Source organism: Coregonus clupeaformis, unplaced genomic scaffold (assembly GCF_020615455.1).
Source record: "Coregonus clupeaformis isolate EN_2021a unplaced genomic scaffold, ASM2061545v1 scaf0010, whole genome shotgun sequence".
Lineage (NCBI taxonomy): Eukaryota > Metazoa > Chordata > Actinopteri > Salmoniformes > Salmonidae > Coregonus > Coregonus clupeaformis.
Window position 1 is genome coordinate 927,100 of NW_025533465.1, and position 27,255 is coordinate 954,354.

Here is a 27,255-nt window from a genome sequence, read left to right on the forward strand (position 1 = left end):
CACTCTACCATAAAGGCCTGATTGGTGGAGTGCTGCAGAGATGGTTGTCCATCTGGAAGGTTCTCCCATCTCCACAGAGGAACTCTGGAGCTCTGTCAGAGTGACCATCGGGTTCTTGGTCACCTCCCTGACAAGGCCCTTCTCCCCCGATTGCTCAGTTTGGCTGGGCGGCCAGTGCTAGGAAGAGTCTTGGTGGTTCCAAACATCTTCCATTTAAGAATGATGGAGGCCACTGTGTTCTTGGGTACCTGCAATGCTGCATAAATGTTTTGGTAGCCTTCCCCAGATCTGTGCCTCGACACAATCCTGTCTCTGAGCTCTACGGACAATTCCTTCGACCTCGTGGCTTGGTTTTTGCTCTGACACGCACTGTCAACTGTGAGACCTTTTATAGACAGGTGTGGGCCTTTCCAAATCATGTCCAATCCATTGAATTTACCACAGGTGGACTGCAATCAAGTTGTAGAAACATCTCAAGGATGAGCAATGGAAACAGGATGCACCTGAGCAAAATTTCGAGTCTCATAGCAAAGGGTCTGAATACTTATGTAAATAAGGTATTTCTGTTTTTCATTTTTAATACATTTACAAAGATTTCTAAAAACATGTTTTCACTTTGTCATTATGGGGTATTGTGTGAATATTGATGAGGATTTTTATTTATTTAATCCATTTAGAATAAGGCTGTAACATAACAAAATGTGGAAAGAATCAAGGGGTCTGAATGTTTTCCGAATGCACTGTACGTCCTTTTATCTGTTTTTCATTTTTAATACATTTACAAAGATTTCTAAAAACATATTTTCACTTTGTCATTATGGGGTATTGTGTGAATATTGATGAGGATTTTTATTTATTTAATCCATTTAGAATAAGGCTGTAACATAACAAAATGTGGAAAGAATCAAGGGGTCTGAATGTTTTCCCAATGCACTGTACGTCCTTTTAAGGTTGTCAAACCAACAGTCCAGGATAGGGACACATGCCTCTGCAAAACCCAGGCCAACCTCCAGTTCGTGGCGGACCACAAAGTGATCAGTTGCAGCAACATTGAGAACCTTGAGTCTTTGTGCTGTGAGAACCTGAAGAAAAAGTGCATGTACACAGAGCGCTCCCTTTGCCAAGCAAAATAGCTTAAAACATCTGACTTTGATGCTGGTGAGCAGACATGGTGGTTTGAGTGGAAAAACAAAGCTGAAGAGAGAAGAAAAACAAAGAGGGAAACATGGAGAAGTTCCCTGTACATTTGATAGTAAAACAAAAGGTGTGTGGCACACTGCAGATTCTACTGGAGGACTTCTCCAAAGGATTGAAAGAGAAGTTGGGGAAACACATGTACAACATTCGACACCAATACTCCAAACTGAGAGAATTAAAAGATAATCTGCGAAGAGGAGATCATCGTGTATATTGACTTTGCAGAGAACTACCTGTGTAAATACATCAGTGAAATCCAGGCAGTTCACTTTGGTGATTGTCACAAGCAGGTGACCCTCCACACCTGTGTTGGATATACCACAAATGATAGTTTCACTTTGCTCACTGAGCTCTTCTATGCAGATGACCCCTCTGCAATCTGGGCCCATCTCTCAAAAACACTGGCCTACTTCCTTGAGCTCTGCCCATCGGCTACTTATGGAATTTTAATTTGTCTTATAAATGTTTAATGGTTGTTCAAAATGTTTAGAATAAAATATTCTCATACCTTTATTTTATTACATCATGTAATTTCCACCACACCCATATTTGATGTAAATGAGTATATTATGTGTAATGAACATTGATTTGTTTTAGATACAGAAATCATTTGGTTGTTATCACAAAAAAGGTTGGGTGGAAATGGTTTATACATTCATGCATCTGGTTGAATTATTAGTATTAGAAAAACCTTAAATCACTTAAAATATTCAATACAAGTTCATGTACAAATGTGTTATAAATTGTATCTTTAATTTAACTAAAATGGATCTTTAATGACAATGGAAATAACTTATCTATGGCAGTCTGAGAAATGACAAATATATAAATGAATAGTACAATCACAGCCGTTTCATTCCTGAATAGTACAATCAGACATTATTTCTAGACAAATCAAAGAATAATACTGGTAAAATTGTGTTTTAATTTCAGAAAGCTTGCAGGGCCAAAGTGCCCTAAGTTGCAGAATCACACAACAGTGCAATTATAGAGACGTTCCCCTTTTGACAGCAATAAGAGAGTTCAACATATGGCAGTCTAATTAAATGTTAAAGAATTCTTTCAATGTGAAATGTAAGCATAACAATCAGTTGTGTTAATATACTATATATAATGTAGTATTGCCGTTAAGGTCACTTGCCTACACTTGTGTTCATAAATTCAGTCAGGGGTCAGTTTGTACAACAACAAAAAAGCAATTTATTGTACTGCCAAACATTAGGCCACCATTGCTTAGGACCAAGCAGCAGTCTCCCCACCCCATTCAGAGGCCTGGGCAGTGGGGGCAGCTGACCAATCCTCAGTGGCTGGCTGGGCACTCCAGTCCTCTGCAAGAGAGAACGTTAGAGGTGCAAATACATGACCAACAATCACTCATTTCGGTATATTTGAGTAGATTAAACAATCAACCCAACTGATGACAATTATGTCACATCAATTACAGAGAAGCTGATGTTAAGCTCACGTCACTCACCAGTGAACCCCTCAACGGCTGCAGCAGATGGCTTGGCAGACGCAGCAGCTAAAAGTAAATTAGGATTACACCAAAACATGAGAACTTTCAGACAAACATCTGCTAGGTCCTGAAATCCAACACAAAATTATATTTTGAAAATGCTGCCAAGTGCATCAGTCAAGAACCTAAAACCAAGTCTCAGCATAGTGGTGTAGGCCATCATTGTAAATAAGAATTTGTTCTTAACTGACTTGCCTAGTTAAATAAAAGGTAAAATAAATTATAAATAGTGGAACCAGAAACCATATCTTCACTTTCCTTACCTGCAGAGAACTGCTGGATGGGGACAGAGGGCACAGCCACTCCCTCAGGCTGGGTGAACTCAGCTGCTGGAGCAGTCCACTCTCCCTGGAACTCCTCCTTTCCAACAGCCTTCTCAGCTGCAGCCTGTTCCTCCTTCTCAATCTACCAGGGAAAACAATGAGTGTCAGGCTAACAAGGCAAACAGAACATACAAGATCCATTACTGTTGAGAAATAAGGCAAGCTTGCCCTACCAGTAAATTTGGAGTATATTGGTTTAAGTATGTGTCTAAAAGGCCTGCTTCTTACCTCCTCTGGGTCCCTGTAGAAGTAGAGATCAGGCATGACCTCCCAGGGGTGCTCCCTGGAGATGGTGCCCCTCATCCTCAGCACCTCCCTGGACAGCATCCACCACATCAGACCCACAGAGTGGTGACCCTGGAGCACAGATCAGACCATGAACAACTACACCAATGAGACATGAACACCAGTCCTTTACAGAAATATGTAGCAAGGCCTATACCTAATTCCCCCTCCCTCTTACCCACGGATGGAGTAAGGGGAGAAAAAAGGCCCTGCGTTTTATGTAGCACACATCCTACACCCAGCACCGCACTGACAGGACTGCGCCGGGCTCTAACGGTGTGCAAAACAAACACCAACCAAGAAACTCACGTAGGTGTTACGTGTAAGAGTCTAACCTTGTTGTTGCAGGGGATGGCGATGTCGACATATCTGAGTGGGGAGTCAGTGTTGCACAGGGCGATGGTGGGGATGTTGACATAAGATGCTTCAGTCAGGGGCTGGTGGTCGGCACGGGGGTCCGTCACGATTAGGAGGCGGGGCTCCCTGAAGGCAGCCTGGATCTGATTGGTGAAGGTTCCGGGGGTGAAACGACCGTGGAAGGTGGTGGCGCCAGTGGCTGAGGCAAACTTCAGCACAGCTCTCTACAAAATGTATATGAAAGGTTATTGGAGACCAAGATGCCGACAGCATGTGTAACACCCATCACTGCCCTTGGAATCTAAAGGCAAGTGGCACTAGACAGCATGCAGATGGGTGGCTCAGGTCACTATCAAACTCCAGTCATTGGGCGGTAGCCCTACTGATTTTAACGAAAAGCCATCCCAATCCCTCTAGCAAACTTCCAACACCTGCACACCAGCATCAGTGCCAGGCTTTAATTGTGTGCATGCATGCAGCCATATCTATACAGAAACAGATGTCAAATTGATGGGTAAACACACATGGCAAGTAGTAGGTTAGATTAATTATTCACCGTGTCCACTACGCTGCCAGTTGGAGCTGTACCTGTCCAGTGTTCCTGGAGGAGATGACACAGACGTCAGCTGGGTTCTCAATGGCAACAATGGCACGGGCTGCCAGCAGTAGCTTCTCCCAGGTCTTCCTCAGGTTGATAATGTACACACCTGAGGACAGGGGGCAGTCAGTACACCCAGATCTGTGCCCAGTTTACCCTGCCCAAATGTGCTCCATCTAGTGAGGGAAAGAATCAGTGATCACCACTCTAGTTCTGTGAGCTGAAAGGGACAGAACCATTTGTTCCAGCCCAGCATTGAAGCAGAAATCCATTTAAACTATTCATCAAGACTTTTAATAGCTGAATCAGGCATGCTTGTGCCAGAACAGCAGCCTGAATAGACAGTATCCCTCCACAACCAGGGTGGGTTGACCACTGGCATATACCACAAGTAGTTTTGTTCCACAGAGTGTTTGGGTGTTCAGGACTGCCAACCACTCACCATCACTCTTCCTCTTGTATGTGTAGTGCTCCATTTGGAAGTCCATGTTGGTTCCTCCCAGATGGGTTCATGCAGCCAGGAACTTCAGCACATCCTCCTCCTTCATTTGAAGGACATCTAGATTTCCAGACATCTTGACCACTTTCCCTGTGTTATGAGTGCTGGAGGAAATAGAACAAGGGACCAGCAGTCAAAAGATAAGTAAACAATAACATTTATTCAACAATTATTCCAGGCCCAGACATTGTAGTTGATAGGGCCATCTACGCGATGCGCTTAAGCGCGAGGGGACCATTGCCTACAATTAAATGGCCTGGCTAGTGTACTTGGCAGGACACCGTGCCCTAAACAGCATGTCAGGCGCGTGTCTACTCGACACGTTAGCGTTAGCTTTCAAGTCATATATATATAACCTTCCAATTCAAACATCTAGAAAGACTAATGTGACACCTTCTACACATATTCACTGATTACTTCGTATATTTAAGTGACATTTGACAAGAGTTAAAAAGCGTGAAACGTAATTTAAAACTTACCACGAACCAACGTGAAATCTGTACCACGTGGCGTCAAAAAGGAAGATTGGAGGAAATTACGCCAAATATATACTCAAGTTTCCAAGCACATGATTGGTTGTTTCACTGACTGTAAATATAACCATCTACTTGCATATTTTATTCACTAGATGGCGCCAACACTCCAGCGCACTAGCAGCACAGAGTAGCGTAGGGCTTGGGTGAAGCCGGTAACTAGACGTCGGACGAGGAGCCCATATTAAGACAATGCGATGGAAAGACCATATTAAGACAATGGGGAGACGTTGACTTCTCGGTTAGAGTGGCCTGTGTTGCAACTTTATTTGCTAGAGATACGGAGTTCCAGGTGAAGGTATCACAATATGTACATAGTGATTTTGCCATTTGTTTTAAAATGCTATTATTGCGGGAAGTGGGGTTATGTGACTGAGTGAATAAAAAATAACAAACTTTTATGACTTATTGAATAGGCCACTTTTAAAAAAATGATAATTAAGTTAATAAGTAGACTGGGGTGTTCTCAAAGTCATTTCAGTGGCTCAATCTTAATATATGCGGTGCATCTATGTATTCTCCACAGCAAGTTTACACACATACATAATCTATGACCTCAATACACTCATAATCTGTGTCAAACTCACTTCACATGTCAGTGTTCCCTATCTAATGTAGTAAGCAAAGGCCACTGTGACACAGGCTATCACTGCAGTCTTTGATATGAGGTTTCCAATGAGAATAGCTGATTGGGATGGAACTGGGTGACATGTCATTAAGCTCCAAAAATAACCACAGTTTGTGTGCAAAAGTTTCCAATAGGTTAACAGTGTTTGTTTTACATAATGAGTCAGACATGTAATCCACAGACATTGAAATGTGACTCATACTTAGCTAATAACATATGAAATATGGCATACTTAGCTAATAACACTGTTTTAATGTACAACAAGGTTTCTAGATGAAAAAATTATCAAACACAGACACAGCCCTGAAGCAAACTGGTTTAGGTCAGTTGAAGATCAGTATAGCCTAATGACTTCTTTTTTGCTTGACTCTTGTCTTTCACCCACCTTATCATGAACTGTCCCTTTTGATGTCACACCCCTGCCCCCTTCTCCCAGTCTTATCTCTGTCTGACAGCTCTGTGATAAGCACATTATCATCATGCACTGTTATTACTGTGGGTAGGCATAATGGCTGTGTGTATAAGGTGAAATGAAAAGTAAAAGCTACCTCCGATATTGCTGTAGTAATATTGGAAACATCCACTGCTCTTAAGTACTGTGTGGGCTTATCATATTATCCCCTTTGAATAACGAGGGCAATGTTGGGTTGTAGGAGTAGTTATTAACGCTCCGAGACCAACTGTCATGTGATTTATGGGCCATATAAGTAGGGCATTGTTGGAACATGTGTCTGGACTAAGCTGAGCTGCCTGCGTGTCAGCCTGTCTCTGTCACAGTGACCGCCTACCCACCGCCTCAGCCAGGATTCAGTATGTCATGTGTAAGTTAATTTCCTTCTGAGGACGAATGGGTTGCAGTGGTGGAAAGGCACTAATGCCATGTCACTTTCTGTTGTATCACAGAGAGCGAGGAGAGAGAAAGGGAAGAAAAGAGGTGTAAAGGGATGCAAATACCTTATATAATGAAAACTAGCAGACTCATGTCGTATTCTTATATAATTTTATGAATTTTCTTTAAAAAATTGTAAAATGTTCTCTTCAACACACCAGCATAATTATTCACCATTACAATAAACAGTAATAAATTATATCAAATATGAAAACATGAAAAATTATAATACAATTTTAAGGCAAATCAACTGTACAGCTCAAATGGACAGCAAGCAAAGCTTATTATGTGTTACAACATCACTACCAGAATAATATCTTAGTACAGTGGCAATCGTTTGGCACAAAGGGAAGGCAGGCAGACTCCAACCAACTCACTGCGGTATGACACACTCCAGGGTTTTCAGATTACGGCAGCAGTTAAAGTGCATTTTCAGCTAAGGAGATTGGTCAGATCAGTATGTTAAGCAGTTAGTGTTCTTTGCCTTCAATTTAAAGACAAGCAGATACAAGTTGTGCTAAAGTCTAGGCAAAACAGGTACCTAACATTGTAGAATTCCACAGCTGAATTGTGCCTTGCAAAAGTATTAATCCCCCTTGGCGTTTATCCTATTTTGTTGCATTACAACCTGTAATTTAAAATGATTATTTGGATTTCATGTAATGGACATACACAAAATAGTCAAAATTGGTGAAGTGAAATTAAAAAAATAACTTCTTTCAAAAAATTCAAAGAAAATAATAACGGAAAAGTGGTGCGTGCATATGTATTCACACCCTTTGCTATGAAGCCCCTAAATAAGATCTGGTGCAACCAATTACCTTCAGAAGTCACATAATTAGTTAAATAAAGTCCACCTGTGTGCAATCTAAGTGTCACATGATCTCAGTATATATATACACCTGTTCTGAAAGGCCCCAGAGTCTGCAACACCACTAAGCAAGGGACACCACCAAGTAAGCGGCACCATGAAGACCACGGAGCTCTCCAAACAGGTCAGGGACAAAGTTTTGGAGAAGTACAGATCAGGGTTGGGTTATAAAAAAATATCCGAAACGTTGAACATCCCACGGAGCACCATTAAATCCATTATAAAAAAATGGAAAGAATACGGCACCACAACAAACCTGCCAAGAGAGGGCCCCCCACCAAAACACACGGACCAGGCAAGGAGGGCATTAATCAGAGAGGCAACAAAGAGACCAAAGATAACCCTGAAGGAGCTGCAAAGCTCCACAACAGAGATTGGAGTATCTGTCCATAGGACCACTTTAAGCCGTACACTCCACAGAGCTGGGCTTTACTGAAGAGTGGCCAGAAAAAAAGCTATTGTTTAAAGAAAAAAATAAGCAAACACGTTTTTGGTGTTCGACAAAAGGCATGTGGGCGACTCCCCAAACATATGGACTGGGAAACTGGTCAGAAATGAAGGAATGATGGATGGCGCTAAATATAGGGAAATTCTTGAGGGAAACCTGTTTCAGTCTTCCAGAGATTTGAGACTGGGACGGAGGTTCACCTTCCAGCAGGACAATGACCCTAAGCATACTGCTAAAGCAACACTTGAGTGGTTTAAGGGGAAACATTTAAATGTCTTGGAATGGCCTAGTCAAAGCCCAGACCTCAATCCAATTGAGAATCTGTGGTATGACTTAAAGATTGTTGTACACCAGCGGAACCCATCCAACTTGAAGGAGCTGGAGCAGTTTTGCCTTGAAGAATGGGCAAAAATCCCAGTGGCTAGATGTGCCAAGCTTATAGACAAACAAAATAGGAAAAATGCCAAGGGGGGTGAATACTTTCGCAAGTCACTGTACAGTACCAGTCAAAAGTTTGGACACACCTACTCATTCAAAGGTTTTTCTTTATTTTTACTATATTCTACATCGTAGAATAATAGTGAAGACATCAAAACAATGAAATAACACACATGGAATCATATATTAACCAGAAAAGTGTTAAACAAATGAAAATATATTTTATATTTGAGATTCTTCAAAGTAGCCACCCTTTTTGCCTTGATGACAGCTTTGCACACTCTTGGCATTCTCTCAACCAGCTTCATGAGGAATGCTTTTCCAACAGTCTTGAAGGAGTTCCCACATATGCTGAGCACTTGTTGGCTGCTTTTCCTTCACTCTGCGGTCCAACTCATCCCAAACCATCTCAATTGGGTTGAGGTCGGGTGATTGTGGAGGCCAGGTCATCTGATGCAGCACTCCATCACTCTCCTTGGTCTAATAGCCTTTACACAGCCTGGAGGTGTGTTGGGTCATTATACCAACTCTACCTTGTCACAACACAACTGATTGGCTCAAAAGCATTAAGAAGGAAATAAATTCCACAAATTAACTTTTAAGAAGGCACACCTGTTAATTGAAATGCATTCCAGGTGACTACCTCATGAAGCTGGTTGAGAGAAAGCCAAGAGTGTGCAAAGCTGTCATCAAGGCAAAGGGTGGCTACTTTGAAGAATCTCAAATATAAAATATATTTTCATTTGTTTAACACTTTGTTGGTTACTACATGATTCCATATGTGTTATTTCATAGTTTTGATGTCTTCACTATTATTTTACAATGTATAAAATAGTAAAAATAAAGAAAAAACCTGGAATGAGTAGGTGTGTCCAAACTTTTGACTGGTACTGTATATCTAAAGCCTGGAGTAGCTTAAACAGTCAGTGTGGCTGGGAGTCCAGTGGCTAGTCAGGGACCAGCAATATTATTATACGACTTATAGTGCAACATGGTATTTTGAAAGTAGTCCAGTAGAATAAGATACCATAAATTAAAGTCTAGTTTGGTGTAGCCTCACACAATGAAGACAGATAATATTGTGCGACGCAAAACTATTGCAATCCATTCAATTATACAGACATTTTAATAAAACGACTAGTCCCAATCTCTCTGTCAAAGTATCCATACCAGTCCTTGAAGTATCATATTTATGCAATGTGTTAATGATGTTATGTCAGAATACTGTATGTCAGTGAAGAAGTCCATTGGCACACTCTCACAACTAGGCAGTCTTAAGACACTACACAGCAGTGCCTTATATTTTTATATTTTAGTCATTTAGCAGATGCTCTTATCCAGAGCGACTTACAGTTAGTGAGTGCATACATTTTCATACTGGCCCCCCGTGGGAAACGAACCCACAACACTGGCGTTGCAAGCGCCTTGCTCTACCAACTGAGCTACAGTGCCTTTCAGGGCACTCCTCACTGTAATGGTTTGTCCTCCTTCAGTGACTTGACTTTCTCTTTCTTCCTCGATCCCCACACGTTCCTCATTTCATTCTCTCTCTTCAGGACTTGTCATCCCTTCTTCTTGTCATCCCTCCTTTTTGTCATCCCTCCTCAGGACTTGAGCCCCATGCGGGCCATCAGCTGTTCATACACCGTCCATGCCATGGCAGCAATCATGGTCCTCCTCAGAGAACGTGGCACCCCGCCCCGGAAGAACCCTTGAAACCCGTGCTCCTGAGAGAGGGAGTGAAATAATGGCACATGTCAACTACTGTAAATCAACCCTGATGTTTTATTACATAGTGTGACACTGTGTTCAAACTAGAGGTCAATATATAAACACATATAGACAACAATTTAGCCTGACCCACATAAGAACAACGTCAGTATATTATACAACAGTGCTATTGCCCTATGCTTAGTAATAGCGCTGTATTCAATAAAACACCCAGAGAGATAGTTACCATGTAAATGTATCGCACAGCGTCTGCAGTCCTCTTGTACAGATGTGGGCTGACTTGGACGTGGGTTTTGACCACGTCAGCTGGCTGGGTGACCAGGGAGGCCAGGACCCCAGCCAGAATCCCACAGCTGAAGTTAGCCAGGGGCGCGTAGGGAGATGTGCTTATCTCTGGGAGAAAGAAACAGAGAGACACTATAAATTCCACTCCACACCAAACAATTCACACTGAGAGAGATACGTCAAAGTTATCAAATGTGGCTACTAGTGTAACAAATACTACTGCTCTATGTTTATGTCATCAATGTCCCCATACTGACACTTCAAAGTGATTGCACACACAACTAGTGAAACAAATACTAGTGTTGAGCATTAGTGTAGTGTGTGTCCTGTGTCCTAATACTGACCCTGTGGCAGAGTGTTCTTGGCCTGGCTGTGGAACATGACATAGAGGCCTGAGAAGGGAGCATCTCTGAGGAGGGTGGCGGCCAGCCCTGAGAACAGAGCTCTGGGTCCCTCTGTCTGACACACACTGCGCAGAGCCCCTGCCACGCTCACGTAGTTATACCTGCCACTCTGAAACAACAACAGACAAGTATACACATTAAACAGTCCTCATGTAGTCACTGCAATCATATATAGAAAATACAAAGTATTTATCTTTTCCTTCCTGCCCCTCCCCTCCGTCTCTCTACCTGAACATACCTCAAAGCGAGTCTTGATGACAGTTACAGGCAGCATGCAGACCCCTGCCACAGTCCTGGCCCCAGCTCCCAGCAGCACAGACTCCATGGCCCCAGGGCCCTGCTCCAGGAAGTAGTGCTGCTTCAGAGAGTAGTAGGTGCTGAAGTAGATCCCTACGCCGGGGATGGCCCGCACAAATGACTGGAGGAGGAAGCAGAGTAGACATGCTGTCAGAGTCATACAGTATACTCAACACACAGATTCAACACAACTGATGTGTTTCTATTTATATTACTGATCATAAAGAGGCAGACTTACTGGTGAGACCCCCTTCCAAAGTCCTATGAGCTTCTCTGTCCGTACAACACTTAAGAACACAGTCACCATCCCCACTCTTGCTGAACTGAAAAAGAGAAAGAGAGAGAGAAATACGTATTAACACAAGTAACACACTGTACTCTGAAACGATCAAAAAGTGATTTTTAAGTGTCTTGCAACTACGCTTCATTTCAAAATAGCTGACGTGACATTGAGTTGGTACTAACATGCAGGCCATATGTAACCAGCATGAGTTTTATGAATCTTTGGACTCTCAATGTTCAGATCTACAATCTTGCTTATTCAATGAGACGAGTCAATAGAGTAATGCAATGCTAGTGGGTCTCATGGTCTAGTACAAGCATGTAATCTAGAGCCAGAAAACTTACTACAAACGTAACCTCACCTGATTACTATGTGGAAGTGTGTGGACTACGCTGTAGAGGTATTGACTGAGCCAGCTGAAGGCTACTCACCCAGGCTGCATGTTGCTCTGAAGGGTCTGCAGGCGGGTCTTGACCAGGTCCAGAGGCTGAAAGAGCAGGGTGGAGCATGTTCCACTGAGAGAGCCACACATAAAGGCCTTGAGAGCCGGGTGAGCCTGAGGGGAGAGACAAGCAGGGAGGAGAGGAAGGGAGAGTGTTAACACCGATCACACAGCAGTCATGGTAGAGTGCTCTTCAGTGAGAGCCCAAAGCGTGATGGGCTTTATGATTGTTTACGATGGAGAGCACCAGGCAGAGTGGGTTCTGGGAAATACGACAAATGCACATACACTCGCTACAGTAATTCACATTATATAAACACCCACAAAAGTAGTAAAACAAACATTCAGACTCAAGAATATGAGTGATTACAACACAAAGAAATGTTTACATTTTTTTGTGTAAGTTTACATGGTACCACGAAGAGAACAGGCAAATGGGTAAAGGACTCTCCATTGGAAAAACTAAGATGCATCAACCCATGAACCACACTATTCCCCTGCCTGCAAGTGTCACCCTACATCAGGTATGTGTTATAATGCATGATCATAATTGGCATGCTTAGTTCTCTAAACAATCTGCCAACACAAACATCAACAAAGAACTGGACGGCTGCAGAAAAAGCATCACATACACCATCCCCAGTCACTCCAATGTTCATATGCTGTATTATAGACAAAAAATAAGACGCCACACACACAATATACAAAACAACACACACATCCCTCCTACAGCTCACATCCCTACCTTCCCCGGGCTCCTTTTCAGTGGCTGAATCTGTTTTTCCTGCATTTGTCCGTGTTTTCCTCCCCTCTCTGGCTACGCTGTTATGAACAGTGGTGGGTTGTCAGGGCAAAAGCCTCCATCCCTCACTTCATTTCTCTATAAGCTTGCCTCAGTTTCCCTTCACAAATGCAGCTTAATCCACTGGCGTATGTTTCCACTCTCTCTCACACACAACCTCTCAATGCTGCTACTCCTACTCTACCCTTCGTCTTTCTGCTTCCAGCTAATGCACATCTCTGCAAAATGCCATGCGTCATACATTGTAAATGTCAGTATGTGTGTGTATGAGCGCATACGCATGTTTTTGTATGTTCTGGCTTCCATAAAACAACTTATCACGGTTTACATTCTAGAGCGTATATGGTTAGGCTATGTGCTGCTATAGAACTATAGAACTACTTGAGTGTAAAAATGCCTTTATTTCCTTATCACTGGGCATGAATTCTAGTACATTTCAATGTCCTCAGCTCTGGTAAATTACTAGGTAGTTCATGTACTGTGATGTAACATTGACAACCTGTACTCATTCACTTGGACTTGAAACATACAACACTTTCTCAAAATGTCCCTGCCCCTCCCTTAATGAGGGCGCTATGGCAACAGCCCACCAACAGTGCTTGTTGACCAATGGCAGTGTTGGCACAGTGGAGGCTTGGCAAAGCCTTGCCCACTTGTTTGGCATGTCTATGAAGATTTAAGGTGGCACCCCGGAGTTTGACCCACTTCAGGGCAGAGGACAATAGAGAACTTGTAAACACAGAAAACATTGAATTCTAGAACAGCCTGAGAAAGTGCATAGTATGAAAGTTGCCTGAAACTTCCATCAGGTTAGAGGGGGATGGACAACTGTGTCAATCAACTATGTCACAGGATGGTACTGTGATTAACATAGGGGCTGGATTGAGAAAGTAGGGCTGGGTTCCCTGATCCAAAATCACAGCCTGACATAAAATGCATGTGAAATCTTAACTGAGATCTTAAATATTAAAACCCAAGCCCTTAGACCACTGACACCCTGTCAATAAAACATACTCACCTATTCACAGTACAGTACATGTATATCAGTCACTGGAGTTACTCTAGAATTATTGTCCTTCAGACTTTCACTATGGATCAAATGCTAAATGATATATACAAAATATGTTTTAAAAAAGGGGGGAAAAGGAAAAAATATTCCACTCACCAGAGACAGTTCCATGGTTATTTTGAAAGTTGAGAATGAATTCAAATCCAATAATGTTGTCCTTGTATGATCAAAATCTTCGTATGTTTTTTCCTCTTTTTGAATCACTTTCTCAGTCCTTACTCTGCCGCTGTCCATTCAGCAACTTTCCCAAACGCTCCTGCACATGAGATAACAAGTGAAGATTTCAAGAATGGACATTTCAGCTGCGCACACCATTACATAACACAAAACAGGAGAACATTTCAAAACTGATATAGAATGTTACAGGCTGTAACTTACAGCACAGGGGTTTTGCAATGTTGATACAGTGTATCCCTTAAAGCAGATACTGGAGAGCTGCACTGCCTCTGACACTGACTGATACACTGTTGGGTTTGGGACACTCACCACAGCACAGACCTGACACACTATGGTACCAATTTAAGACACACAGTTACTTATTAACTAATCAAAGATCACCACCCAGCACATTAGCAAAACATACACCCTGATCATGCTGCACATGTTTCTCATGAGTGTGTGTGCACATCTGTGTGAGTATATGTCTCTCTGTGTGGTGTACACATGCATGTATATGTGGAGGGGGGCCTGAAGCCTCATGCTCTCAATACTTTTTGAAGAGGCATCGGTGGCCAAATGAAGTTTGAAAGTGCTTTTTAGTCCAGGACTGGGTTTAATAATGTGTCCATACTCCAGACTCTTGATATTCCTTTTTTATGGAATATGTTCTGTCATTTCAAGACATTACTTTAAATGGGTACAGACCCCTCAATCTCAATGGGCATACATCTATGTGACTGATTTTGTGAGAGAGTCAAGTGACTCATCACACTCATTTTATACACTGAAACAGATTAATACAATGACTATTGTTAATGTAACACAGACATCGCTAAATGACTAGTAGCACACTCATTCAGACATTAGGGAATTTGAGGATGTACAGTGTATACATATTTCAATAGCCTACACATTTCTGCGCGTAAGAATTAGCACGGGACAGGAGTGATTTTTATCCAGGGTTATAGAACTGTTGCGGGATCAGGACAGTACAGGAAAAAATGTACAGGTCAAGACGGGACAGTATGAATTTGCACTCCCATGTCAACCTCTAATGTACTAACTAACACTCAAGATAATTAAAAAGTCATATTTTTAACTTTCTTACAACTACAACAAATATGGGCAACATTTATCACAGGTCTCACACTGGATAATTTTTTTAATCATGATAAACATAGACCTACAGTGATCTTCTTTGGAACTCCTATGTATCTCAGGAATCCCACCCAGGAATTTAGGAGCTAATGCCGCGACTTTGAAACTTTCCAACGTGAAAGTACCAGAATCAACCAATAGGAAGCTCTACTACAATACCCTCGCTATCATGAGCAAGATAGTTGTCAGAAGCATTTCCCAGTCCGAAAATCGTACAATGTCTAATACTATTTAAATTAATTAGAATGAGAACACATTGTAGAGAACACAACTCGATGACAAGTTAGTTACAAAACGTGGACAATGAGAACAAATTTATAAATTCATAGGGCAAAGCATTGAAATGGAGAAAATACAAAATATGTAATCAACAGAAATATGTAATTATTTGATTAAACTATTATCAAGCAAGGCCATTCACTGAAATATTGTAGCCGTTGTATTTATACAATATAAGAACAACGCTCAGTTCTCACCCAAATCTGTCCATCCTTGTGTGCAAGATTCTGTTTAAACCGGTTTAGACTTGCTGCATTATTATCCCGAGCTTGTCCTGTGGAACCATTTCAATTGGGATTTTTCAGTCAAGACTGTCCTCTTGTGGTCATGTCTGAGATGACGTTGCTTCAAAAAAACAAAAAAGACCACTGCACAATATTAGATCAGATAGTATAGTTTAGAGTATTGCCAGTTTAAAGCAGCAATCAGCAGTAGAAACATTAACGCGAAATACCCGCCCCTGTTTCAGTAAACAGCTGAGGGATGGGGCTGGAGAAATGGAACCACTCAAATTCATTGACAATACTATGGATGTAAGGACTGACCATCCATTATATACATTTTTTAGTTTGAACCATGTTGAGGCTATTTGCTTGTTTACATTTACTTTGAACTAAGCTCAAATGCATTTATAAGTTATATTCTTTAAGAAGCAATAGATTTTTAAAAATGTAGCTAGGTACAAAAGCAACTGCTGATTGCCCCATTAATATGGACATAAAAAAAGAAATAGTCTCAGGAGTCAGTGGTAGCAGTTTAGAAAGCCATCTTTATTGCAATAATACCAACAACTCGCCTCACGATTTCATTTTCAGAGCTGCAGAGAAAATGAACAGTACAAAATGTAGATTTTTTTATATTTTCTTTTTTTTGCTTCCAAGTGTGAGAAAGAGAGTGATCCTTTGTCTGTTATCTGTAATTAATAACAAATTCCTCTCACTTCCCAGCAGTGTGAGCAAAAAAGGCAACCCTGAGCACAGCCTGCAGGGGTCATAGTTCACCCAGACCTAAAGCACCATCCCTCATCTACCTCACCCCATCCCTCAAACACAAAGGACTATCAACACCTGGCCAGGCATTTCAACAGGGAGTCATCTCATCTTCCCAATCTTTTTGTCAGAGAAAGTAAAAAGGATGCCATCAAGATATCATGTGATGTGTTAGACTACGGTGCTGCAAAATGTAACCACGTCCCACTCATCCCAACAACATGCTTGATTCTGTTCAACCACCCCTATACCCCGCCAAGCAGTGCTCTGAGAATACAGTGTGCCGTGAGTAATAAACTACCCCACCACCCCGTAACCTTTGCCCTGCGCATCAATAAAAACATTGATAGTAGTAAAGAAATGCATATAAAAATCAATACATGGATCCAGGAATTAACACCCTTTAACAGTAGAATTTGACTGTGTGTGTACGGCTTTAGTGTGTGTTGGCATGAATACATATGAGCCTGCAGTTACTCTCACTTTGTCTTTTCTTGTTTGAGGTGCATCTGCCCTGTCTATCAATGTCTTCAATTTAATGCACCTATGTAATGGTTTATAATTTCTAATCCAGTCTTAAATCTCAGTGCAAAAATTAGAAATTTCAGCACAATCAAATGTTTGTACATTACTGTGATTCTCCAATTATTTTTGTGTGCTTTGTGTGTTTTGTGTGTGTCTATAGATGTATCGGTTTCTTAAGCCCAAAAGCATATGTGTTTTAAGTACTATCCACAGCTAAATTAATCCGGTACAATTGAGCACATAAACCTCCATTATAAACTGAGGTGAGAGCGAGCAAGAGCCATAATAGACATGTAGTACTTTCATACTTAACCATTATAAAAACTTTCGAATAAAATACAAATCTATAGATTGCGATATTACTTTGGTCCCCTTCGAGTAATCCTTCTTCATTTATTTATACTTATTTCGTTCGTTCTTGCGTCAGTTAGAAAAAAGATCCCAAAACAGGACTATTTCTATTGGAATGTTTCCTTACAAAAATATCATTCATTTTAATTTTTTTCCCAGAGAATGAAGAATGAAGCATGAGAAAAGAAATTGGGCCCACAAGTTTGTATGCGTTATGTATGTCAGTATGGTGATTGTCTGAAGTACTATGTTGTATTGGCTTGTATGGATGTGTACGGAATACAAGTGTACATAGATTGTCAAGTCTCCCCATAAGGCTTAGAGAGAGACTGAGGTCTGGCTGTGAAAAAAGCCTATTTACTGCCTCTAAATCATACAGTATCATGATGTTTGTGTCCCTCTAAGTGCATGCGTTACTTTAAGTGGTATGTGTGTGTTGTGTGTGTATGACTGTTGCGGACAGCAGGGAACACTGGCTGTTCATTCAGGCTTGGGCTCGGGGGTCTCGCTCTTGGGCTCACTCTCCTCGTCGCTCTCAATGCCTGCGCGGCTGACAATGCGGCGCATGGTGAAGGGGAGGTCTCCACGCCTGGAACAGAGACAGTAGGGATCAGTGAGTAAGGCAGAGAGGTCGTGACAGGGACACAACACATATACCATGGAATAGAGTCATGGAGGGCCAACAAATCAAAATGGAGGCCCTCTGAGGACATATGATCAGTAATGTAGCAGATGAGGGAATGTGTTTGAAACATACATTGTAAATGCAAGTATGCTGTGTAGGGTGCTAGTACAGTGCTTCAGCATTTAGTCAGTTTGGGTGATGTGCAGTGGAGGAGTGTACGTACCTGAGCTTGCTCTTGAGGGTGCTGACCTCGCGGTTCATGGCGTCGGCTGACTCGGTGGCGTCCTCCAGCTCCCTCTGCAGTTTCCTGCGGTTGGCGTTGGCTCTCTGGGCCTCCTCCTCAGACTCCTCAAGCTGCCTCTTCAGCTGCTTCATACGAGAGTTCAGCTTGTCCGACTGCGTGCACACACACACACGCATTAGCATCAAGTACCAAGGTGGATGCTACATATAGGTGGTGGATGGGGTTTCAAGACAATGTAAAGTACACTGAAATCTAGTGAAACGCTTTATATAAATGTAATCCATTAAATCATTCATACAAACTAGAGAGTTACACAGAGACTTCATGTTGGCTGGTGTAAAGCTGTTGGGCTTGTGTTTAAGCTAGATATCCGAGCCCTGACCTGGTCTTTGTACTGCTCTGTGTTGCGTCTCTCATCGTCCACCGCGAGGACGACCTCCTTTAGCTTCTTCTCTGTGCGGCGCACCAGCTTGGACGCTTGCTGCCTCTCCCTGTGGAAAGAAACATTTGGGTCACATGGACAGGCTGAAACTTCTACTTAACTTCTCCATGGCTTGTGGGATTTTCACCATCTGACCTCACCCATGCTGCAATTTCAGTTAATATTTAGAATTATGCAGAGCCCAGGAGAGGCGGGTTATCTGAATGAGGATGCTGATGGTAGAGCCTCAGGGGGTCTAAGGTCAGGCTCAGACCCACTCACCTGGTCTCGATGTCCACCTGCTCCTCCAGCTGGGCGATCTTGGCCTCCAGGGCAGCGATAGTGGCCTTGTACTTGGACTTGACGGTTCCCTCCAGCTCCTGCAGCTTCAGCTTCAGCTCCTTGTTCTGGCGCTCCAGCTGGGAGCGGGCCCCCTCCAGGCGCTGGGAGGTACTGCGCTCTGCCGTCATCTCTACAGTCATCTGGTCAGTCTGACAGAGACAAGGGGTTAAACTGTACTTATGGCCTGACCCACCTTATCATTAGACGTAAACTATCCCGTCTGTACACATGCTGCATGAAAGTCAACTGCCGTCCTTGGCTGTCCTACCTGCAGCAGAGCTCTCTTCAGCCTATCGTTGACCAGCTCAGTGTTACACTGCTCCTCTTCCAGCTCCTCCTCCAGCTGTGCGATACGAGCCTCCAGTCTCCGTTTTTCCTCCGCAATCAGACCGCTGAGAGAAAAAGGAAGTGGAAAAGAAAGGAGGGAGAGGGATAGATATTTGGGTCATTATAGGCAGAGATAAACAACAGTAGGTTATGAAAGATGTAGAAAATGGTTCCTACTTCTTGGCGGCCTGGTTGTTGATCTCATCCTGCAGCTCGTCTCTCTCCTGCTGGGCCTGTCTCTTCACCCGCTCTGCAGCAGCCAGCTCCTGGGGGGGGGGGAGAACCAAAGAGTGTGTGTGGGAGTGGCATGAAAATGGAAGACACACAGGGCCAAATCCTAACTTGAGATAAGCGCTCATAACTAACTTTTCACATTAATCATGATTTTAGTGGAGCATTTGTGCAAAAGTTTGAGTTATGTGCAAATACAGTTTCTCACGGTAGGATTTATAAAAATAGTTAGAGTTACAGAAGTCGGTTTTTTACTGTTTGGGAGGGTGAGGTGTCAGGTGAGAATAAAACGAGAGACTAGTGTGAGATGTTAGATGAGGGGCAGCAGTGCAGACTGACCTCTGTCATCTGGATCATGTCGGCCTCCATGCTCTTGAGCTTCTTCTCGTTCTCCTTGGCCTGGGCCATGATCTCGTCTCTGGACATACGAGTGTCCTCCAGCTCCCTCAGCAGCTCCTTCATCTGGGCCTGGTGGAGAGGAGGGAGAGGTTCAAAACATATATTTCTAGCAAACTACTCACCATCTGCATGCATCTTGATTTGAATAGAATGCGGTCATGGTATAAAAACATACTACAGGTCAGAAGCTGGTGATAATGTAATTGGTTGTTACCTGAAGCTTCTTAAGCTGTTTGAGGGCCTCATCACGATTCTTGTTGGCCATGTCGATTGCTGCCTCCAGCTCCTTCAGGTCCAGCTCCAGCTTCTTACGGGCTGCCACGGCAACAGAGCGCTGCTTCCTCTCATCCTCCAACTCCAATTCCATCTCACGCACCTGAGGACCAGAGAGATTCAAGCTTTCAATCACTGGACTACGTGTCCCATTTTACAGTGGACAAATAACACACAGTAAGGAACCGTTACCTACCAAGTTAAGCCTGTAGCTACTAGTGTACCTGTTTGATCAGCTGTCTCTTCTTCTCCTCGCCCATCTCATCTCGTCCTGCCAGGTCTCTCTCATACTGGGCCTTCATGGCCTGCATGTTGACCTCCAGACGCAGCTTGGCGTCCTCCGTGGCCTGCAGCTCGTCCTCCAGCTCCTCCAGCTGAGTCCTCATCTCCTCCAGCTGCTGCTCCATGCCACGCTTGGACTTCTCCAGCTCGTGCACCTGAAGGAAAATAGTGGAGATTGTGATGAGAAATAGCAGGACTTTGGGACCAGTATGAAAACAAAGGATTTGAATTGAACAATTCAACATCTCCCAGCCCCCCCGCCCGGAAAAAAATGACACTCTGCTGTCTTACACTCTTGCCGACGTCATCCTTCGAGGAGACCAGGTCCTCCATCTCAGCGCGGAGCAGCTTGTTGGCGCGGTCCATCTCGTCCTTCATGTCAATGAGGGACTCCAGCTCGCGGGTCAGAGCCAGGGCCCGGGTCTCCTTCTCCCTGGCCTCAGCCTCAGCCTTGTCCCTTTCCTCAGCATAGCGGCATGAGATGGTCTTCTCCTCAGCCAGCATCTATAAGTAAAATGGAGGAATGTCATACAACATACTGTATTTCAAGACCCAGATCTTTCCCTAATAGTTATGGATTTTCATAAAATCAACACTTCCAAGTAATTTACCCTCCAGTTTGAGTGAATTAAATTGTGGACAGTAACCAGGTTTCCTACAACCTTTTAATGCGAGTAAAGTACATGTCTGGTAAAAAAATAAAAAGTCACGACAGGCCTGATGGAAACAGCAAAACAGGTGGGATCTTTTTGCGTCTAAAATTAATTATGCGAGAAATGGTGGTGGAAACGCCTTTATGCACAAATATTGATATAGTAACCATCATATCAAAGTAAACTTGGAGTAACGTGATGACGCGAGGTCCTCCCACTACGACTCGGGAAAGCATACAGTTTATTAGGTTAGATGAAATGCGTTATGATGAATGTCACAGGGTGGTGAAAGTGCACAGTAATGAGCTTGATGCTCCTTTCCAATAAATAATGAGGGTCTTACTCTTATTCTGGTGACATGATGGTCGATGCTTGGCTGCCGTTTAACAAATAAAATACTTGCTCTTCTGTCCATAATAACCGTATGTAGGTAGCTTACCCGAACAGTATCTGCGAGCTGTTGGCTAAAGCGCACGTATCAAGGCCAGAGTGGGCACATTCGCTATAGAACGCAAATAATAATAATCTGACAAAACCATCAGTAGAGTTGAAAATTCGATGGAAACCCATTTAACGTAAAAACATTTAAAAAATGTGTTACATTGGAATTTATCCGCAAAAGTTATTTTTACGTGCACTACGTCATCACGTACAGCCTTTTATCCGCAAAAGTCAATTTGATGGAAACATCTCTGCTGGGAAATCACATATTGTTTTTATGCAGATTTTAGAATATTCGCATGAAAATCTGTAACCAACTGGATGAAAACCTAGTTAGTGTTACTACTAACCTGGTCGAACTTCTTCTGCTTCTTCTCCAGATTGGTTACGGTCTGTCTGAGGTGGTCCTGGTCAACCACCATGTCGTCCAGCTCCTGCTGCAGACGAGTCTTAGTCTTGTCCAGTTTCTCAAAGGCACTGCACTTCTCCTCCATTCGCTGGCTGAGCCCCTCCAGGTCCCTCTGCAACCTCTTCTTCCCCTCCTCCGCGTTCTCCAGACAGCCCGCCTCCTGCTCAGACTTCTTCTTCATCTCTGCCAGCTATAGGGGGACACCGCCTGTCACTCAAACATTGTGGTGTGGTTTATGGGTTCTAGTGATGTGTTGAACAAATAAATCTAATAGCACATTTGAGTCAATCCAATTTTAAGGTGTATGCTGCTGTGTGTGTGTTTACCTGAGCCTGCACGGTGAGCAGCTGCTTCTCCACGTTCCTCTTGCTCCCCTCCTCCTCCTCCAGCTGTTCTCTCAGAGTGTTCTGTTCATCCTCCAGCTGACGCAGACGAGTGCCCATGGACAGCTTCTGACGAGTCTCCTCCTGGAGCAGCTCCTGTAGTTAGAAGAGAAACGCTGGCACGGTTATAGTCCGGTTATAGCAGCGTTTACAGATAACCATGACAAAACTAGTTCATTATTTAATACTTGGATCTGTTGTAGTCTATGGAGTACTGTACCTGTACATCCTGCAGCTGAGACTCCACAGAAGAGCAGTCCTTGGATGCTTTGATGGACTTACCCTCCACCTCACTGAGCAAGCCATTGACAGTCTCCAACTCAGCCTTGAGAGGAACACAATAACCAAAACAGTCATCAATATGGGCCTTACAGCTAGTGTACAGGTCACATATTTCAAATCGTCCCTGAAAGGAGATGAATGGTACTGTACCTGCATCTTGGCCACTCTCTCAGCCAGCTCAATCCTCTGGCGCTCGCTCTCTCCATGTTTGACTTGTAGCTCCTGGACCTGGCCCTCAGCCTTTTTCCTGCGGTGCTCAGAGTCTCCCTTCCCCTGCATCAGGCTCTGCAGCTCGATGGCCAGCTCGTTACGCTCACTCTCCAGAGCCTGCTTGGTCTTCTCCACTGACACCTTGTTCTGTTAGGGGAGGGGGATAGAACACCAGGGGTCAGTGCATGTACAGATACTGTAATACAAAGGAGTTCTTGAGGGCTTGTGTATGTATGCATGTATGTACAGTGAGGGAAAAAAGTATTTGATCCCCTGCTGATTTTGTACGTTTGCCCACTGACAAAGACATGATCAGTCTATAATTTTAATGGTAGGTTTATTTGAACAGTGAGAGACAGAATAACAAAAAAATCCAGAAAAACGCATGTCAAAAATGTTATAAATTGATTTGCATTTTAATGAGGGAAATAAGTATTTGACCCCTCTGCAAAACATGACTTAGTACATGGTGGCAAAACCCTTGTTGGCAATCACAGAGGTCAGACGTTTCTTGTAGTTGGTCACCAGGTTTGCACACATCTCAGGAGGGATTTTGTCCCACTCCTCTTTGCAGATCTTCTCCAAGTCATTAAGGTTTCGAGGCTGACGTTTGGCAACTCGAACCTTCAGCTCCCTCCACAGATTTTCTATGGGATTAAGGTCTGGAGACTGGCTAGGCCACTCCAGGACCTTAATGTGCTTCTTCTTGAGCCACTCCTTTGTTGCCTTGGCCATGTGTTTTGGGTCATTGTCATGCTGGAATACCCATCCACGACCCATTTTCAATGCCCTGGCTGAGGGAAGGAGGTTCTCACCCAAGATTTGACGGTACATGGCCCCGTCCATCGTCCCTTTGATGCGGTGAAGTTGTCCGGTCCCCTTAGCAGAAAAACACACCCAAAGCATAATGTTTCCACCTCCATGTTTGACGGTGGGGATGGTGTTCTTGGGGTCATAGGCATCATTCCTCCTCCTCCAAACACGGCGAGTTGAGTTGATGCCAAAGAGCTCCATTTTGGTCTCATCTGACCACAACACAGTTATTTTGTGTTTCTTCCATTTGCGAATAATCGCACCAACTGTTGTCACCTTCTAACCAAGCTGCTTGGCGATGGTCTTGTAGCCCATTCCAGCCTTGTGTAGGTCTACAATCTTGTCCCTGACATCCTTGGAGAGCTCTTTGGTTTTGGCCATGGTGGAGTTTGGAATCTGATTGATTGATTGCTTCTGTGGACAGGTGTCTTTTATACAGGTAACAAGCTGAGATTAGGAGCACTCCCTGTAAGAGTGTGCTCCTAATCTCAGCTCGTTACCTGTATAAAAGACACCTGGGAGCCAGAAATCTTTCTGATTGAGAGGGGGTCAAATACTTATTTCCCTCATTAAAATGCAAATCAATTTATAACATTTTCGACATGCGTTTTTCTGGATTATTTTGTTGTTATTCTGTCTCTCACTGTTCAAATAAACCTACCATTAAAATTATAGACTGATCATTTCTTTGTCAGTGGGCAAACGTACAAAATCAGCAGGGGATCAAATACTTTTTTCCCCTCACTGTATGCATGCATGTATGTATGTGTGTATGTATGTGTGTATATCACCCACTCTCTTGGCCTGCTCCAGTTGCTCGTTGAGCTCATCGAAGGCCTGGCTGTGTTTCAGTCTCATCTCCACCACCTGCTGCTCGTGGACCTTGGCTTCGTCCTCTAGAACCTTCTTCAGCTGGTTCACCTCAGTCTCACGCTTGGTCCTGACAGACAGAAGTAGAGAAATGAAGGAAAGCGGGAATAGGACATTGTCAGATTGTGTGCTAAGCTAAATACTGGGAAACAAGGAAAATAAACGAAGTTGAGAGTGTATGAGAATTGTCATCAACTCATGAAAACATTTTTCTAGAAGGTCAACATGATGGCATCCATTATGTGGCATCTTATTTCACAATAAACCAGTTTCATTTAAACACAGTGGACGACTATGTAACTGATCTCCCTCGGGTGTCAGTACCTGAGCTCCTGCTGGGCAGCAGTGGAGTCCAGTGTGTCCTCCAGCTCAGTCTTGAGGGCCTCCAGCTCCTCTCCCAGGTCCCTGCGGTTCTTCTCAGCCTTGGTGCGTGCGGCCCTCTCCAGCTCCAGGTCCTCCTGCAGCTCAGACAGCTGGGCTTCCATTTCCCGGATCTTCTTTTGGGCCAAGTTCTTCTGGGCTGCCTCCTCCTCAATCCTGAGGAGGGAAGGAGAGGGAAATGGAGGGTGTTATAACATTCATTATGCCATGTAAATACAATTTACAGAGTTCTTACAGAGTGATCACACTAAAGCCACTACGTATGTATGTTTATATGTGATTTCAGAGATCTTGTAGAGATCCCACCTGGCCAGGGCTGCCTGCAGCTCCTCCTCCTTCTTGGCCAGCTGGGCGCGGAGCTCAGCGATCTGGGCCTGCAGCTCAGCTATCTGGTCAAGGAGATCAGTAGAGTCTCCCTCCAGCTTACGCCTGTTCTTCTCCAGCTCCTGACGCCCCTTCTCCTCCCTGCGCAGGCGGTCTAAGGGAGAGAAGGAGAAGAAGAGTTAAGGAGGAAATAAGAGCAACTTGGTCAACATGGTGCGTGTGCTCCACCTACCCTCCAGGTCAGTGATCATGGCCTCGTGCTTGTTCTTGAGTTTCTGAAGGCTCTTGGACTTCTCCTCCTCCTCAGTCAGGTTAGAGGTGAACTCAGAGATACGCTCCTCCATTAGCTTTTTCTCCTGTGGGACACCCACAACACAACCAGGAGTTCACAACACAATTCTATCCATTTTACTTATACAGATCCATCCCTCTTCCATCCATACACCTGTCTGCCCATTGATGGTTGGATACGGACCTTCATGAGTTTGTTGTTCTGGTCTTCAAGAACCATGACGTCCTCCTCGATCTTCTTCAGCTTGGAGTCTGTGGTCACCTTTTCCAGTTGCAGCCTCTGCCTGGCAGCCTCCTCCTCATCCAACTGCTGCTCCAGGTCCTACACACACACAGGAGGAGAAAGAGTTTGCACAGTGTGTACCTGCCACGCTGCCCACAAAGTGTGTGTTGGTTTGTGTGGGTGTCCTCACCGTGATGTTCTGCTGCATCTTCTTCTTCTCTGTCTGTAGATGTGTAGCTCTCTCCTCCTCCTCCTCCACTCTGGCCTCCAGGTCATGAAGGATCTCCTCCAGCTCCTGCTTCTTAGCGGCCAGACGGGCTCTCATCTCCTCCGCCTCGGCACACAGCTCTGTCTCAGCCTGCAGCTGCTCCTGCAGGGCCTGCTTCTCGGCACTCAACTGGGGGAGACAGAGAAAATATGGTGTTAAGGGTTCATCAATGCCGTTTCAAGTTAGGTTGCGCAAACTATTGTTTTATTATAAATGATCAACATGTTACTTTAGGGCTGCTCCAGTGATGGAGGGCCTCCTCTTACCTGGTGCTGTTTGACCTCCATCTCCTGCAGCTGCCTCTCAGCATGCTCCTGCCTGTCCTTCACCTTGGTCAGCTCATCGTCCTTGGCCTGCATCTCCTCCTCCTGCCTGCTCACCTGCAGCAGGGGCTTCACCTGGGGGACGAGGGGAGAGGGACAGTTAAGAGGAGAATAGAAAGGCTATTGTACCCCAGTATTCCCAGGGGGTTCGGCTGAGTCCAGTACCACGGTAAAGGAACAACAGTAGCATAAGTACAGTGTGTACCTTGGTGAAGAGTCTCCACCACTGCCAGTTCCTGAGTTTGAGGTAGGCAGAACAGTTCCTCTGGATCACCTTCATGGCGGTCAGCTGCTGCTGTCTCCTGGCAAACGCCCTGCAGAGCGAGAGAGAGAGAAACACTTACGTATCTTCTAAATACAGTTATAAGACCTGAATCAAAACTTTTTCACTGCAGCCATATGATAAGACCGTTGGAGTCAGGGGTCTCCTTACCTGCGGGCCACGTAGCCTCTGCACCAGGCCTGGAAGCTGATGATGACGTCAGTGATCTTCATGTCCCTCTCCTCCTCCAGGTGAGCTAGCACTCCAGCCCTGAAGAACACCTTACTCTGACCAATCCTGAACAGGTTGGGATCCAGCTCCAGGCTTTTGATCTGACAGGAGGGTGAGGTATACAATCAGTTCAACTGTGACAATATTCATCTCTTCGTTCTGTTTCATTCTGAATGAGTGAGAATGTTCTAGAACAAGAGAATAACGCCCTTCTCTCTTACCATGAGCACACAGGCCTGTTTTCCATCCATGAAGCCCTTGGGGATGGAGTTGGGAGTGAGGATCTCGTACCTTAGAGAGAGACAAAGGCACATGCAGGGGATCATCAGAGTTGTACTCAACTCAACAGAAGCAACATACACAGCATGATGCAACAATAATATGAGGTTAA

The 27,255-nt window shown here is 43.9% G+C and overlaps 3 protein-coding genes across 5 annotated transcripts in view; all 3 read right to left on the reverse strand.

The window, feature by feature from the left end:
* Window positions 1-1,929: 1,929 nt before the first annotated feature.
* Window positions 1,930-5,332, reverse strand: LOC121551023 (40S ribosomal protein SA). Its single transcript, XM_041863543.2, has 8 exons — window positions 5,255-5,332; window positions 4,719-4,879; window positions 4,267-4,385; window positions 3,657-3,902; window positions 3,265-3,393; window positions 2,977-3,118; window positions 2,672-2,719; window positions 1,930-2,525 (listed from the first exon to the last, which is right to left on the reverse strand). Exons 2-8 carry the CDS (start codon window positions 4,762-4,764, stop codon window positions 2,431-2,433), a joined length of 825 nt encoding a protein of 274 aa, XP_041719477.2. The 5' UTR covers window positions 4,765-4,879; window positions 5,255-5,332; the 3' UTR covers window positions 1,930-2,430.
* Window positions 5,333-9,955: 4,623 nt separating this feature from the next.
* On the reverse strand, window positions 9,956-15,759 carry LOC121550707 (mitochondrial glycine transporter B-like). Of its 2 annotated transcripts, none has more exons than XM_041863066.2 (8): window positions 15,689-15,759; window positions 13,992-14,151; window positions 12,014-12,138; window positions 11,538-11,622; window positions 11,241-11,420; window positions 10,943-11,111; window positions 10,540-10,706; window positions 9,956-10,309 (listed from the first exon to the last, which is right to left on the reverse strand). In XM_041863066.2, exons 2-8 carry the CDS (start codon window positions 14,127-14,129, stop codon window positions 10,187-10,189), a joined length of 987 nt encoding a protein of 328 aa, XP_041719000.1. In that variant the 5' UTR covers window positions 14,130-14,151; window positions 15,689-15,759; the 3' UTR covers window positions 9,956-10,186. The 2 variants fall into 2 exon arrangements, with proteins under 2 accessions (XP_041719000.1, XP_041719001.1); XM_041863067.2 differs by lacking the exon at window positions 15,689-15,759 and adding an exon at window positions 14,274-14,365.
* Window positions 15,760-16,240: 481 nt separating this feature from the next.
* The window catches only part of LOC121551022 (myosin-9-like), a 35,131-nt gene continuing 24,116 nt past the window's right edge, over window positions 16,241-27,255 (reverse strand). For both annotated transcript variants that reach the window (XM_045212386.1, XM_041863542.2), the window contains 24 exons: window positions 27,086-27,155; window positions 26,805-26,965; window positions 26,577-26,685; window positions 26,315-26,446; window positions 25,971-26,177; window positions 25,742-25,879; window positions 25,499-25,622; window positions 25,249-25,420; window positions 24,886-25,098; window positions 24,487-24,631; window positions 22,819-23,025; window positions 22,607-22,711; window positions 22,330-22,482; window positions 21,945-22,193; window positions 20,792-21,004; window positions 20,443-20,655; window positions 20,160-20,321; window positions 19,886-20,014; window positions 19,493-19,581; window positions 19,257-19,380; window positions 18,929-19,137; window positions 18,608-18,716; window positions 18,205-18,377; window positions 16,241-17,945 (listed from right to left, as the gene is read on the reverse strand). In XM_045212386.1, the coding sequence (XP_045068321.1) occupies window positions 17,837-17,945; window positions 18,205-18,377; window positions 18,608-18,716; window positions 18,929-19,137; window positions 19,257-19,380; window positions 19,493-19,581; window positions 19,886-20,014; window positions 20,160-20,321; window positions 20,443-20,655; window positions 20,792-21,004; window positions 21,945-22,193; window positions 22,330-22,482; window positions 22,607-22,711; window positions 22,819-23,025; window positions 24,487-24,631; window positions 24,886-25,098; window positions 25,249-25,420; window positions 25,499-25,622; window positions 25,742-25,879; window positions 25,971-26,177; window positions 26,315-26,446; window positions 26,577-26,685; window positions 26,805-26,965; window positions 27,086-27,155 (3,715 nt within the window). In that variant the 3' untranslated portion in view covers window positions 16,241-17,836. The remainder of the gene's footprint in view (window positions 17,946-18,204; window positions 18,378-18,607; window positions 18,717-18,928; window positions 19,138-19,256; window positions 19,381-19,492; window positions 19,582-19,885; window positions 20,015-20,159; window positions 20,322-20,442; window positions 20,656-20,791; window positions 21,005-21,944; window positions 22,194-22,329; window positions 22,483-22,606; window positions 22,712-22,818; window positions 23,026-24,486; window positions 24,632-24,885; window positions 25,099-25,248; window positions 25,421-25,498; window positions 25,623-25,741; window positions 25,880-25,970; window positions 26,178-26,314; window positions 26,447-26,576; window positions 26,686-26,804; window positions 26,966-27,085; window positions 27,156-27,255) is intronic.

Excerpts from the sequence above, each read along its gene's own strand:
- LOC121551023 (XM_041863543.2), bottom strand. The coding sequence starts at position 4,764 with ATGGACTTCCAAATGGAGCACTACACATACAAGAGGAAGAGTGATG. Across the intron at positions 2,720-2,976 it reads CATCCAGCAGTTCTCTGCAG|CTGCTGCGTCTGCCAAGCCA; the intron begins GTAAGGAAAGTG and ends ATTTACTTTTAG. Across the intron at positions 2,526-2,671 it reads AGCCGTTGAGGGGTTCACTG|AGGACTGGAGTGCCCAGCCA; the intron begins GTGAGTGACGTG and ends TCTCTCTTGCAG.
- LOC121550707 (XM_041863066.2), bottom strand. The coding sequence starts at position 14,129 with ATGGACAGCGGCAGAGTAAGGACTGAGAAAGTGATTCAAAAAGAGGAA. Across the intron at positions 11,112-11,240 it reads TCATCAAGACTCGCTTTGAG|AGTGGCAGGTATAACTACGT; the intron begins GTATGTTCAGGT and ends TTGTTGTTTCAG. Across the intron at positions 10,707-10,942 it reads CAAGAACACTCTGCCACAGG|AGATAAGCACATCTCCCTAC; the intron begins GTCAGTATTAGG and ends TCTTTCTCCCAG.